This window comes from Malania oleifera, chromosome 11, assembly GCF_029873635.1.
Source record: "Malania oleifera isolate guangnan ecotype guangnan chromosome 11, ASM2987363v1, whole genome shotgun sequence".
Taxonomy (NCBI): Eukaryota; Viridiplantae; Streptophyta; class Magnoliopsida; order Santalales; family Ximeniaceae; genus Malania; species Malania oleifera.
Window position 1 is genome coordinate 39,435,040 of NC_080427.1, and position 14,274 is coordinate 39,449,313.

Consider the following 14,274-nt stretch of genomic DNA (forward strand, 5'->3'; position numbering starts at 1 on the left):
ATTAGGTGACGACTGACATTTCTATTTTGGGTAAAATACATTAATGCTTCCTAATGTTTGATAAAAAGGATAATATTTTTTGTAAAAGTTTCAAAAATTTTAAGGACCCTCCCTGTGGAAAGACAAAAACCTCCCATTATATTTTGAAAAAAAAAAGAATTTTTTTAAGAGATGCCCGTGTCTTTTTGCAAATCTCTAAAAGGACTTGCGACATTATTGAAATTTCCGGAATGATATATGATGCGAACCGACCCGTTAACCCATAGCCTCAGCCACGGTGTCCACGGGCGTCGGGTCCAGCACTAGGCTACTAGCAGGGCTCCGTTAAGCCCAGATCCATTTCAACCTGTATTACGCCACGTGTCGTAAATCGGGCTCCTCAGACCGCGCGTTTCAGTTTCAGACAGGATTTGATCCAAATTTGAATTTGACTCTCTCCCCAATCTCCAAATATCTTTTTGCCATTTTTGATTTTATCTGTTTTACCGCCCATTTATTTCATTTGAAAAATTCGGTGTCTCGCCCCTTCATCTGCGCCCAATTTCTCCTTCTATTTCATTCCTCAGTCCCATAAGCCAATGCAGAGACGCCGTCAAGAAACCCACCAGAATCCGGACGTCTTCTTTAAGGTAAAATGCTTGTCTTTATTTGTTCAGATTGATCTCTTAATGAGATTCCGGCCACTGCGTCGTGGACGAACTTCGTTCGCCGGTAGATGGCATTTCGTCCATGCCGGGAAATGGCGAGTCTCCTCAGAGATGGGATTCTTTATTTTCCGGCGAAATGGAAAAATGGGTTTTGGATTTTCGAATTTCCGGTCAAGAATTAGGAAAGATTTTTGTAGGGTTTAACTGCTGCGTTTTTTGTTTTCAGTTGGTGCTGTAACATGCCGGAAGCCAGGGATAGGTTGGCGAGGTCAGTGGATGTGGCGGCCGTGGTTGGTCGCGCGGCGCAGGAGGAAGCGACGACAAACAGGACTCCGATGCGGACGATTGTTACGCGAGCACGAATGGGTTCTCGAGGGGCTGGCGGTGGCAGTAGGTTGGGAAGAAGAAGTTTCGCGAGATCCGCAATTGGGCATGGCCGGTTAGTGTTCGGGTCGCCTTCGGTGCGTGGGGAGAACCCGCCGGCTGGATCCAGCCGGCGAGGCAGGGGTAGTTCGACGAACAGTGTATTGCCCTCTTGGTACCCAAGAACACCTCTTCGAGACATAACAGCTATCGTGCGGGTATGATTCACCTTCCTTCTCGCTAGTTTTTGCATGATTGAACATTTTTATGGTGAATCTATATAGGTTGGTTTTAATTTCATAGCATGACCTCTGAGTCCTGTTCATTTTATGCTTTGGCGGACCACCTAATTTTTAAAGCATTGTTTAAAAAAAAAAAAAAAACAATTCTGTACTATTCTGCATGTTTCTGAAACATTTATTGCGTCAATCAAGATCTCCAAACTGGTAAGAGTGATTTTGAATGGTTAGCAAAGCGTGCCAATGCCCCTTTCTTCCTTATATGATCAATTGTGGTTGAATGTTTTGTCATTTGATGTGCTTTAGTTGAATGTGAATTAGGGCTTTCGTGTTCACTCCGTGTACTGGTGGTGAACATTAAATACTACACATTTGGTTGGTGGGAATGTAAAGTATTGAATTTATAACTGATTTCTTGATGTTTTCCAGTAAAAAATTCTTATTTTATTCATTCACAGCCCAGTTTATACTGTGAACTAAACATGGCGTTAATTACTTGTGTTAGTTTCTCTCTCTCTCCCTCTCTCTCTCTCTCTCTCTCTCTCATTTTGCTCTTCACATTCTGCCTCCTTTTGGCCCCAAGAAAACACGGTTTAAAAAAGTGAATCCCAATTCGTAGCAGCAGACCAAGCCAACCTTGCTAAATCATCTGAACCAGACTTTCCAAGCCGTGAAAACCTCTGCATGTCATCTTCCCAGCTTCTGGTTGAGTGCTGAATTTCCATTGCTGAATTTTCAATCTGTTAGCTTACGTTTACCCAATTTCTCCAGAGTAGGCATTCTATGCTTGATAGCTAACCAGCAAATGAAAACTTTTTTAGAGTTACAGTTATCCCAAATCAGTTTCAAGATAGTTGCAGTTTTCCACTGTGTCAGTAGCTTTAGATTCAGTCCACCTTCTAATGGTTTACATACATCACACCGTTTCACTTTGTGAGCATTTGTGTTCCAATCATTCCCTTTCCATAAGAAAGCCTCAAAGTTCCTTTCCAATTCTTTGACAACTGCATTAGGAAGCCACACAGTGCATGCCCAATATGAGGGAATGCTCTGCAAAACTGTTTTGACCAGTTGCAAACTTCCTGCATAAGAGAGTAGTATGTACATCCACTGATTTATTCTGCCAGCCACTTTTTTCAATCAATATTTCAGTGCTTAGCAGCAATTAGGTAATTTTACAATGGTAAAACCAAGATGTTGTGATAACCTTTCAGACCAGAATAAAACAATTGAGATTTTCCATATTACACTTCAATCCAGACATCATACAGAACAGCTGCTATATACTCTGACCCTATGTTTAGAGAGGTCTTGGATTTGGATTTATATTAGATTTAGATAAGATGTAACATCAAATTGTATTGAAAATTGCCCAAATCCATCTAAATCCAAAACCAAGGTCTAAAATCCATGCTCCCAAATGTAGCTTTAATACATTTTGCTGAATTCAAATCATCTTTAGCTCGTATGAGCAAGTCATCAGCAAAACATAAATTTAACAAACTCATCTTACATTTTGAGCGATGTGACAGCTGACCATGAACAGTAGTAAGTTCTCGTCATGTTATTTTAGTGCTAAATTTTTTTTTCCCAGTGTTTCAAGCAGGGCACATATGGGCATTTTCCATTTGAAGTTGATAGTGAAATGGAGTAAATGGGACCAGTAGTATTTATGTCTCTTTACTACCATTGGTCATCTGTTTGAATTTTCAAAGAGTATATACTTGTTGAATCTAATTTGGATAGATTTTTTTTTGCTAGGCCATTGAAAGGAGAAGAGCTCATCTAAGAGAAATAGAAGGCCAACAAATTGAGAGTCCGATGCCTCAGGACCAAAGTGTTCTCTCTGCTTTCACATCAAGTGCTCAGCTCGAGCACAATATTTCTTTGATCTCTCCACGTCCTAATGCTGGAATGAAGCCTCGCACACCATCTGTTGGTAAAGTGCCGAAGATTTTGCTTAGTGTCGCGAGTGAAACTGCAGGGACATCAGATTTTCTCACACCTCAAAAGAAACTCCTGAACTCAATTGATAAGGTAGAGAAAGTGGTAATGGAGGAATTGCAGAAACTCAAGAGAACCCCTAGTGCTAAGAAGGCAGAGAGGGAAAAAAAAGTGCGCACTTTGATGTCAATGCGTTGATGGGAAAGATTGTCTTGATGTTCAAAGCAATCAGGACTGGGAGAACTGAAATCATAAGGATTGGAGGAAGGGAGAGTGGACAACAAACCTGCGTGGTAAGGTTGATAATCTTCTGATGATTTTCTAGTTCAAGATTCAAGACACTGGAAGTTCACTTGCATGTAGACTATTCTTGTTTTTTTCTGATTACTTCTTTAGACATTAGATCTAGCTGAAGGTCTTGGTTAGGATCAGTAGGCACTTTTGCTTGTTATTGTCAACTGCTAAAAGCCTTAGTGTAGGATCACATTTGTTTCTGTTACTGTCTACTAAAGGCCTTGAGATAGTACTAGTAGGGCAGGCAGTGTTTCGAACCAATGTATAGAAATGTCACATCTCAATATTCCTTTTACAAAGGTCATTAGCCTATGTACCTATTTTTTGCCAGGCACAATAAGAAAATTTTGCGTTGTGCTGTCTTCTTTGTTTGCTATCCTATTTTTCTCATAATTATGGTTTGAAATATGCACTAGGAAGTAGTTTAATTAAACATAATGAGCATTGTTTCAGTAGCAGTTTATAATTGTTCCCTTGATTTCAAAGTTGCCTTGTGGATTGTTTCTGGAGATTAGGTACCGACATGACATGAAATGTGAGATGCTTGGCGTTAAGTTCTACTTGTAAACTGATGAAATTAATAACTCTTGTTTTTTAGCTGTTTGTTTAGTGGCTTTACAATCTTTTGGGGTTGGGTTTGGTTTGAACGGAAACATGAATTCTTATTTAGTAATGAGTGCAGTGCAAATGGCTTGCTGGGTGTTAAATTCAGTTCATGTGCTCTAAAAAAAAGTGGATTTCTTTTTTTGAAAGAAATTCAATTCAGAAGAAAATATGGTTTGATTTCTGTAGGGTGCCTTTGGCAAGTGCAAGACAACCATCTAGGGAAGAAAATGTTATCCCAAACATGTAGGAATACATATAAGTTGAACTATGTTAGCTACAAGTTTTGTAATATAACAATTTAGGACCTAAAGGCAAATGTTGGACATGGATGGTATCAATATTGTATCAGTCCTTATGATGTTTTGATAGGCTGGCAGGATTTTTCTTTTCTTCTAAAAAGTGAGGGAAAATAAGTCAACTCAGCTAGCCATGAGATGCGCTCTTGGAAAGTTCCTCACCCTTCACCATTTGTTTGGATCTTAATAGAATTCACATAATGTTTGTTTTGTGGAATGGAATTAGAATGGAATACAATGAATTTGAATGGAGGAAGAAATGAAGTGATAAATTGGTTTGATTGCGTTTTTGAATTGTACAATTATTGAGCTTTTTTGCTCTGGACATTGAACTTTTCAAAGGTAGTTTACAGTAGCCCACCCTCGTCTGGTTTGCAGAATGGAATGAAAATTTGAATGAATGGCATTAGGGCTACAAACAAGCAGAGTCGAGCTGAGCTTTGCCTTGCTCAAGCTTGTTCTAAATTTTTAATTGAGCTTCAGCTTGAGCTGAGCTCAGAGTGAGTTTTAATATATTTGCTCAAACTTGTTTATTATGCAAATGAATGAGCTCACGAGCCCTTACTAAGTTGAGCTATTCAGATGCTCGCTAACAGTTTAATTCTTTTGCCCTCCAAATTAGCCTATTGGTCTTGAGCATTAACCTTATCATTAAATTAAGGTTATGGAGTTTGAGGTAAATAATCCTATGCATAAATAGTCCCTACATTTAAGCCACTATCAAGTATAATTTGACCTTATTAAATTAGTCTATAAATGATTCTAATTCAAGCATATTAAGTGAGTCCAAATTAAGCCTATAACTAAGCTGTTCACTAGTTGAAACGAGTTGAACCTACTCATGTTTAGGCTTGGCTCATTTATCAAACGAACTGTAAAATTGGGCTAGGGAATCACTCGTTTACATAATGAATGAGCTTGAACAAGCTCTTATCAAGCTGAACTTTCAAGCCGCTCATGAGTGGTTTGATTCGTTTGCAGCCCCAATGGCATGATGAAATCAAGTGAAAATTTTGATTCCTTTGCTGCATACCAAACTGCAGTAAGTGCCCTGTCTGCAAACAGCAGATGAAATTCTAGGTAGTTTACCAATCTTGTTCTCTTGTTTTAGCTTGCTGACCCTGTAAAGTGGTATATGTGCATGGCCATGTTGCTGGTTTATCATTCTTTCTCTGTAAGGTAAAACTTCTCTTGTTGAGGAAAATAGTAACTTAGAGCTGAATTTTTTGTTGGCTTTCCATTTTTGATGAAAGTGAAAAACTCACATCAACAAAGGCAAATTAGTGTATTTATCTTCAGCTGAGTGAAGGCTTCAAAAAAAAAAAAAAAAAACCCTACAACATTTTTGAGAAAAGGGAAGAGAAAAAAAAAGTAATTGTCTATTGTATTTTCTCTCTATATAAAATATTATTAAGAATATATATAATATGATTGAAAATTTTGAAAAATTAGTAATATTTGGAACTTGAAAGACGTGAAGAAAAATATGAAGTAATTTACCTTTTCTAGAGATGTAAAATAAAATTTTGGTCCATTGATTGACCGCATATTTTATTTTCTTGGCAACTAAATAAGGAAAATTGTATTTTTTTTTTTTTTGGGGGCAAAAGACATTGACCTTCCCTAAGTTTGACAAAAAAACAAAGACCTCACTTGAGGTTTTAAAAATTTTAGGGACCTCCTCTAAAGTTTTAAGAATTTTAGAGACCTCTCTCAAGATTTGTCAAAAAGATACAAACCTTTCATTGTATTTTGCAAAAAGACAAGTTTTTTAAGGGAATGCCTTGCCTTGTGTCATTTTTAAAATCTCAGGTGAAGTCTGTGGAATTTTTTAAATACTTGCTTTTCCTTTCTATCATTCGTTTTCAAGTTCAAAAGCCAAGTTATAAAATTTGGATTGCAAACAAATAGAGTTGGAATTGTAGGAATGGAATGAAATGAAACTTATACCTTAAGTTTTACATATGCTTTATTTAAATTTTTTTTTTCATTCTATTTCTACCTAATTCTATTTTGCAAACCAAACGTGGTATAAGAGTAATTGTACATTAAATTCTAATCATGTCATTGTTTCCCATGCCCTTTCTCTTGTTGCTCTTTAAAATGTCAAACTTTGCACTCAACATTATCTTGAATTTTTGCAATTAAAAATTCAAATTCTACAAAATTACACCCAAATAAACTAAAGATTATTAGAAATAATTGAACAGAAAACACATCCCACCTCACCAAAAAAAAAAAAGGAAAAGAAAAATATTCAGATCAAGAAGCAAATGGAATGGTCTGAACTTTGAAACAACCTTTTCTTTATTTGTGGGCTGAAACACAAATTGAGATCTACAACTTCTTTTACAATGTAATATTACAACTAGCTAGCTACTTGAACTCTACTTCTCGTATTGCCCACGATAAATCTTGTGACGAGCTTTCTTCCATCCGTGCGGGTGCCTGTTCGGCATAAACAATAGTTTTCATTTCTCATTTTTAGTTTCTCAAATAATTATAAAAATGTCACATTATTTTTTACTTTTTCAACATTTCTATAGAAAACTTAGAAAACATCCGCATAATTGTTTTCCAAAGTCCTCTACATAAATGTCAAAAAATTTAAAAAGAAGGCAACATTTTTGTAAGTTTGGAAAAACCCAAAATAAAAAAAGGAAGAGTATTCTTGAAGGCTAAACAGGTCATAAGCATCCCATTCCCCCAACAATGGAAAGAAGCAGCAGCAATAAATATACATACATGCTCAAACAGGCAGGCAATGGATAGAGTCATGCACAGCTACTGTGACACCAGGCAGGCATGATCCCAATTCTCATTCAGCAAAGGGAGAACAGAATAGGCCACCGATCCGAAGCACAAGTTTCCTATCGCCGGAGCCTGGATATGCAGAAACCAGGCAGGGTCACTGCAGGCACTGGCGCAGCTGGTGAGGAAGAAGGAGACCGCAGGGAAGAGCCAGAGGAAGAAGAGGAAGTAGTAGTAGTGGACGCTGAGAGTGCTGGTGGCCATTTGGGTTTCCCTGCACTCTGAAAACTCAAGCTTGTGTCAAAGGCTCCTTATATAGAAGTGAGTATTGAACAGTTTAGTCTATATTGTGAATGTCACTGTGCCATTTGGCCAGCAGATCTTTGGTACCATTGGTGAATTTTTCTGAAGCATGCAGCTCGTGGGCATTTAACTTTTATAAATTATAGGAGGGGTTTTCCATGAAATGGGGCTAGGCTGGCTCATGACTTTTTTAAATGACATAATATGAGATGGGATGGGATGGGATGGGATGCTTCCCCCATGTGTCGTTTTTTTAAGGGTACAGAAGATGCCCTTTGTTTTGCAGCCATGGCCCATGGTGGTCCTGTTTCTCAGCCTGGGGAAGGGTGAGATGGTAATTTTACATCCTCGAAAAGCCATGGCGGAAAAAAAAAAAAGAGAGAGCATGACCCTCCACGTTTTTGTGAAAAATAAAAACAAGATTAAAGTATTTTTTTTTGCATTGTTTTTGAAATCATTTGGGTGTGTTTACATTGGGAGAGATCTGGGGCTTGTGGAATCTGTTGAAAGAAGTTTGAAGAGTGCATTGGGGTTATGGCCGACATGCCATAGTTTACTCCATACTTATTGGAAATAAAGAAATCATATTAGGTAGTCCATTTGCTGTCAGAGCCTTTGCTTAGTTCCACATAGAAACACTTTTAATGAGATATGCTAATGTATGCATGCTTGGGCACCCCTTTACCTTGTGTGTTTCCTTTTGGAGAACGTCCCTCAACACCACTTCACTAAAACTAAAAACTGCAGCAATGACTCGGTATCGTTTGTGGAATTATAACAAGAAAGTGCATATGTCAAAAACGAACTTTCATTCTCATTGAAATGCTCCTAAGGGTCAAATGCTTTTAAGGCGTGGATGACCATCCCTATATTTTCCTTTACCTTAGGATCCATTCGATGAGTTGCTGTAAGTGCAGAACAAATGAGGACCTTAGTCCAAAATGTCCAGATCTTGTCTTATACATAGCGTTGGATTTGGGTATCCCTCCTATCTGGTGAAATTCATTCAACCCTATAGTTCATTTTCTTTGACTTTTTCTTGGGTTTATTTAGTGGTCTTTTTACGCCTTATTTAAGTAAAGAAAATAAAGATTGGTGGCTGTAGAATTTCATTGTAAGTGAAAGAGAGTGTGTGGTAGAAAGAGGGAGAGAGCAGAAGAGAAAATCTGAGTTTTTACAATAGTGTGCAGTTTTGATCAACTGACGATTGGAGGGTCAGCCATAATGTGATCAAGCTGATTTTTTGTCAGCTGATAAAGGACTCATAGGCATGATTTTTGAACAGTCAGATTGGTCGTCTAAGTACTGTAGCATTAGATATCAGGTTTGAACATTAATCACGTTTTTAATGAAATTCTCAACTTTTCCTCTTTGATTTTTAAGATCTCGTGTTATCAGCTAAAAATAGAGTTAAGTACTCATTGTGATTGCTGAAAATTATGATCTTGTACCCACACTTTTATCATAGTGAAGTTTTTGAGTGGACTCTCAAGTCCTGTGGTTTTTACCCTTTGATTTGAAGGGGGTTTCTATGTAAAATTGTCTCTCTCGTGCGATTGATATTTGTGATTATTTTTGGGCTGATTTTATGCTGCTGAAAATATATATTTTTGTGATGATTGATTTTGTTAATTGGGAAAGAAAGAACTTCCAGTTGTGTTTTTGCGATTTTTCGGTAAGTGTCGTTTCTTCCCAACACGTTGGTATCAGTGCCGACAGTTCATAACTTTGAGCGAGTGACATCATAAAAGTCGAAACGTGAAACTAATTCTTCTGATGTACTAACACTTGGAGGACCAAGTGTGTGACTAAGGTCAATAAAGATCATCTAGACCTGGAAGATAGATCCGAATAGAGTTAAGACGTGGGAAGTAGAATTGGTTTATTGGTATGTGGAATGCAATTCGAAACACATAAGACCGAAATTATTGAGAATTCCACTTATAAATTTATGCCATTGTTGTTACATTCTCATCCTATTTTATCATATTTTCAAAATAGACATTCCATGTAAAAGCTTATAATATAAGGGTTTGATATTTTACAAGCAAATACTTGTTGTCATATAACGCAAATGACACTCCTTTAAAATATAGGTGTAAGATTAATATAAAAGAAGTCTATATGCCAATGTCCCATTGTGTGAATTCGTGTTGTATAAATTTAAATGGGGTCCTAACAAAAGTTTTTTAACAAGTGGGTCTTTCGTTTGTTTTGTTTGCTTATGTAGGGGACATGCTCCTTGATGATGATGATGATGATGATGATAATAATAATAATAATAATAATAATAATAATAATAATAATAATAATAATGACAAACTTTTTTTTAACTAAAGGAGGGCGGCACCTCCAATTATTTATTGATATACCCTCACTTTTGGTAGAGGAATACGTGATTACAAGACAAGCATTGGGAGATTACATATAAAAAAAGATTAAAGGCCTCTCGAAAAATAACACCAACAACCAACCAAAATAAAAATAATAAAATAAACTGACATAAAAAAATCTAAACCAACCAAACAAAAATTGAAAGGATGAACTAATAACGAAAGGAAGTGAGACTCAACCTATCAATCCAAAGGATATCTTTCAGAGAACGTGGTAAAAGATGTTATTTTTCGTAGATGACATTGTTTCTCATTTCTCCTTCTCTAGTGAGAAAATCAGCCGCATTATTGTATTCCCTATATTGATGGACCACCATGAAGTTCACTCCCTCTAGTTCTACCACGAGGTCCTCCCAAAAATCCCAAAATACCACAAGGTACATCTACCTTTCCAAAACCAATTAACAACAATTCGCGAGTCACTTTCAATAATCACATTAAAATAATGAAGTCGTTTGCATTAACGAATTCTTTCCAGAATTGCTTTTAATTCCGCACTATTATTCTTACCATTGTCAAAATAGCTTGAAAAAGCCGCTTTCACCATGCCATGACAATCCCGAATAATTCCTCCACCTCCTGAAGTATCTGAATTGCCCTTACAGCTCCCATCACAATTAAGTTTTATCCATCCTACTAGGGGATTAACCCACGAGATAATTTTTTTCGGGCCCGACACAAACTCCCTGATGCTGAATTTGAAACACTTTCAAAATCGTAATGTCTGATATTTTCAATTTTCGAAAAGAATTAAAGCTCTCAGCTAAAAAACTAACCTAGTATCGAACACTTCTCCACATCTAATCCGCACTTTGATAAACTCCTTCCATTTTCGCTTTGCATCTTTGATTCCATAGGCACTACAAGACATAATTTATGTTCCATTATTTTTGGTTGAAATAGGAAAATGATTACTTAATGGTTTCTCATAAAAGATTGGAAATGTGCTTATGACGTAGTCAATGACACTTACTTTCTACTAAACTAATGATTTTCTATCTTTTATGAGTAAGGACCACCTAGAGTCATCAACATCTTAGTAGCTAAAGTATGAAATTTACATATGAGAAGTCTTGAGTTTGAAATCCTAACAAGGGTGGAAAGGGCTTATAAACCTATCATAATTCTTTTAAATTTTTTCATGCCAACAAAATGGTTCTATGAAGGCCTTCTCCCTTCTATTATATTTATAATCTAAACTTCTAATAATCGTTGGAGGAGAAAAAAAAAGATAGAACAACAAGAAACCTTGCACGCTCCATAAAAATGAAAGCTCCATAAAATTTGAAAAGGTCACAAGTCATGTCATACATTATAAAAAATGAAAAAGGGTAATGTCATTCATTTGCTTAATTATCATTTATAGGTTTTTTTAACAACAATGATTTCAAAAGACAATCACTTGGACAAAGACCCATACTGCCAAAACTCAGTTTTATATTGTTGAGTAAATGCAGTATGATTTATTTGCCTACCCAATATTGTGCTAGCTCTAATACATATACTGTTAGAAGTTGTAATTAGTCCTTTGATATGCATACCAGCCATGACCACCGCCATAGATGTTCAGTTCTACGGATTTCTCTTCTTCATTTGGCTCATTTCCACTCTCTTGATCCAATCCTTCATAAAGAAACGCTCTAAATCTCAAGCAGCGCCATCCGTTCTACATCCTCCGAGCCCACCAGCTCTACCCATCATTGGCCACCTCCATGTCCTGAGTCTCAATTTACCAAAGTCATTCAAGAATCTTGCATCTAAATATGGCCCCCTCATGAGGATCAATATAGGTGCCTCAGCATGCTTTGTTGTTTCTAATGCTGCAGTTGCCAAAGAAATCTTGAAAACTCATGACCTTAGTTTTGCCTCTAGGCCGGAGTTTGGGTCCTCAGATTACAGCATATATAGAGGCTCAAGATTTCTCACCGCAGAGTATGGGACGTACTGGCGGTTCATGAGGAAGATATGCATGACGGAGCTTCTCTCGGCTTCACAGCTAAGTCGGTTCATCGATGTCCGAGAGCAGGAGATCATGAGGCTCATGGAGATCCTTGTGAAGAGGTCAGGAGCAGGAGAGGTGTGTGATCTGGGCGCGGAGCTAATGACAATGGCAAATAATGTGGTGTGCAGGATGGCTATGAGCACAAGATGCACAGAGAGTGCAGATGAAGCTGCGGAGGTCAGAGGATTGGTTAAGGAGATTTTGAAGCTGGGAGGCAAGTTGAGCTTAGGAGAAGTTCTGGGTCCTTTGAAGAAGTTCGACTTGTTTGGTTTTGGGAAAAGGCTCAGGGCCTTGTTGCTGCAGTTTGATGCACTTGTGGAGGGGATCATGATGGAACATGAGAAGAAGAGGATTGATGGTGGAAGAGAAAAGAAAGATATGATGGATATTCTCTTGGAGATTTATAGAGATGAAACTGCAGAAGTGAAATTAAGTAGAAACGATATCAAGTCTCTTTTCCTGGTTAGCCCACCTCTTTTCCCCTTCCTTCCCCCTCTTCTATTGATTTATCTGCGATATCCACAAAGGCAGATGCATCAGCAGAATTGAATTTACATTATTGTGTGCTTGTGTGTTTGTATGTGTGTATATATAGCAAACTCAATTCATTTGATTTTCAAGATATATTAACTCTTTCACGAAATTTGAAGAGCACTGAACAGAATATAGTTGCTGAAGTGCTCATGGTTCACCATTTGGGCAGGATATTTTCTTGGCTGGGACAGAGACAATGAGTGTTGCAATGCAATGGACACTAGCAGAACTCATTAATCATCCACAAGTGTTTAAGAAGCTAAGAGAGGAGATTGATTCAGTTCTTGGGCCTACTAAGCTAGTCGAAGAATCAGACATCCCCAATCTCCCTTACCTGCAGTCAGTTGTCAAAGAAAGTCTCCGGTTGCACCCTCCAGCACCTCTGCTCATCAGACAGTGTCGGGAAGATTGCCGGATCAATGGGTACGATATATTGGAAAATTCGAGAATATTAATCAACTTGTACTCCGTTATGCGCGACCCAGACTTATGGAAAGACCCAGCAGAGTTTGTACCAGAGAGGTTTTTGGTCAGTTCTATTGAGAACTTTGGTGATCAGCAGCAAAAGGAAATAAGGGACCAAATTTTTCATTACATACCATTTGGGAGTGGACGGAGAGCGTGTCCCGGTGCTTCACTAGTTGCAGCAGTGATGCATGTGGCAATTGGAGCATTAGTTCAGTGCTTTGACTGGAAAATCAAAGGTGGTGATCAGAAGCTTAACATGGAAGAAGGGTTAGGATTTTCAGCAGGCATGACAAGTCCGCTAGCGTGTTATCCCATCATTCGTATCAACCCCTTGGAAATTACTCTTCTTTCAAAATAAATGCACTGGATGTGGTGTAGTACATGGAAGTTTGCAAGTAATAAGATAATTACAATAATTGCATATTGTGGACATAATGAGCTGCTTCACTGAATCACTGGTCAATAATTTCAGCTCAAGTTTCTGGTTCTTATGTCTTTATCCAAATGTAATCCTTTCTGATGTGTTAGAATCCTTGCAATGAAGATTTAAAGCAGTATCTTACTAGGTTTAGTTCAGCCAAAGTGTATGAAGTTGAGCACAAAAAAAGATCCTCTCTGATGTGTTAGAATCCTTCCAATGAAGATTTAAAGCAGTATCTTATTAGGTTTAGTTCAGCCAAAGTGTATGAAGTTGAGCACAAAAAAAGAAGACTGCTATCACTCCCCCACCCACACTTGCAGAAGCAATAAAAAGAAAGTTAAGAACTGCAAGAGATAGTTACTCCATATTGACCATCACATTCATCCATTTGCAAATTTATAACCTCCATCTTCATGAGAGAGAAGCTCATTATTAAGTGGAAGAGCACCAGAATTAGGAGCCATAAAAGAAATTGTAAATGGAATAATTTGGCAAAGCATTATGGAAGGATAGGTGTGTGTTTATTTATTCTGGAACTAAGCAGAATATATTTGCCTATTTGGATTTTTACAATAATTAGATCAATAAAATCCACAATAATATACCATGACTATGAAAAAGGTGCTGGTATTGGAACAATAAATAGAATTACCATTTTTCGTGATCCTGCGATGGTTTGGGTAGCAGCACTGTTGGCCAAATAATGCACTGTTGAGAAGGAGTGCGCTAGTTAATGGTAGTGGTTGTAGAAGGGTAGGGATATGAAATCAGAATAAATAATTTCTGTCTTTTTTGAATAAATCTTTGTACAAGCTAATACACTACTTATAATATAATCGGGTATACTAAAAATGGAAACAATCTCCTAAAATAATTTCTCTTAATAATATACAATTCTCTACATAAATATCCCCTAAACCACTCCAAGATACTCGGGATTTCTATAGGATAAAACTAAAATAATTTGAAACAAGATAGATGTGATTTAACGGCCGTCTACATTCTGTTTTTTA

The 14,274-nt window shown here is 37.4% G+C and overlaps 2 protein-coding genes across 2 annotated transcripts; both read left to right on the forward strand.

Moving 5' to 3' along the window:
• The first annotated feature begins 438 nt into the window (after positions 1 to 438).
• On the forward strand, positions 439 to 3,849 carry LOC131167669 (protein POLYCHOME-like). The gene is made up of 3 exons (XM_058126490.1): positions 439 to 629; positions 874 to 1,228; positions 3,011 to 3,849. Exons 2-3 carry the CDS (start codon positions 887 to 889, stop codon positions 3,389 to 3,391), a joined length of 723 nt encoding a protein of 240 aa, XP_057982473.1. The 5' UTR covers positions 439 to 629; positions 874 to 886; the 3' UTR covers positions 3,392 to 3,849.
• A 7,533-nt stretch (positions 3,850 to 11,382) lies between these two features.
• LOC131167478 (cytochrome P450 93A3) lies at positions 11,383 to 13,198 on the forward strand. Its single transcript, XM_058126280.1, has 2 exons — positions 11,383 to 12,300; positions 12,542 to 13,198. Exons 1-2 carry the CDS (start codon positions 11,383 to 11,385, stop codon positions 13,196 to 13,198), a joined length of 1,575 nt encoding a protein of 524 aa, XP_057982263.1.
• The last annotated feature ends 1,076 nt before the right edge of the window (positions 13,199 to 14,274 follow it).

Bases quoted from the DNA above. Each gene is read 5' to 3' on its own strand.
- LOC131167669 (XM_058126490.1), top strand. From the start codon at position 887: ATGCCGGAAGCCAGGGATAGGTTGGCGAGGTCAGTGGATGTGGCGGCC. The intron at 1,229-3,010 runs GTATGATTCACC...TTTTTTTGCTAG, and splicing joins ACATAACAGCTATCGTGCGG to GCCATTGAAAGGAGAAGAGC.
- LOC131167478 (XM_058126280.1), top strand. From the start codon at position 11,383: ATGACCACCGCCATAGATGTTCAGTTCTACGGATTTCTCTTCTTCATT. The intron at 12,301-12,541 runs GTTAGCCCACCT...CCATTTGGGCAG, and splicing joins ATATCAAGTCTCTTTTCCTG to GATATTTTCTTGGCTGGGAC.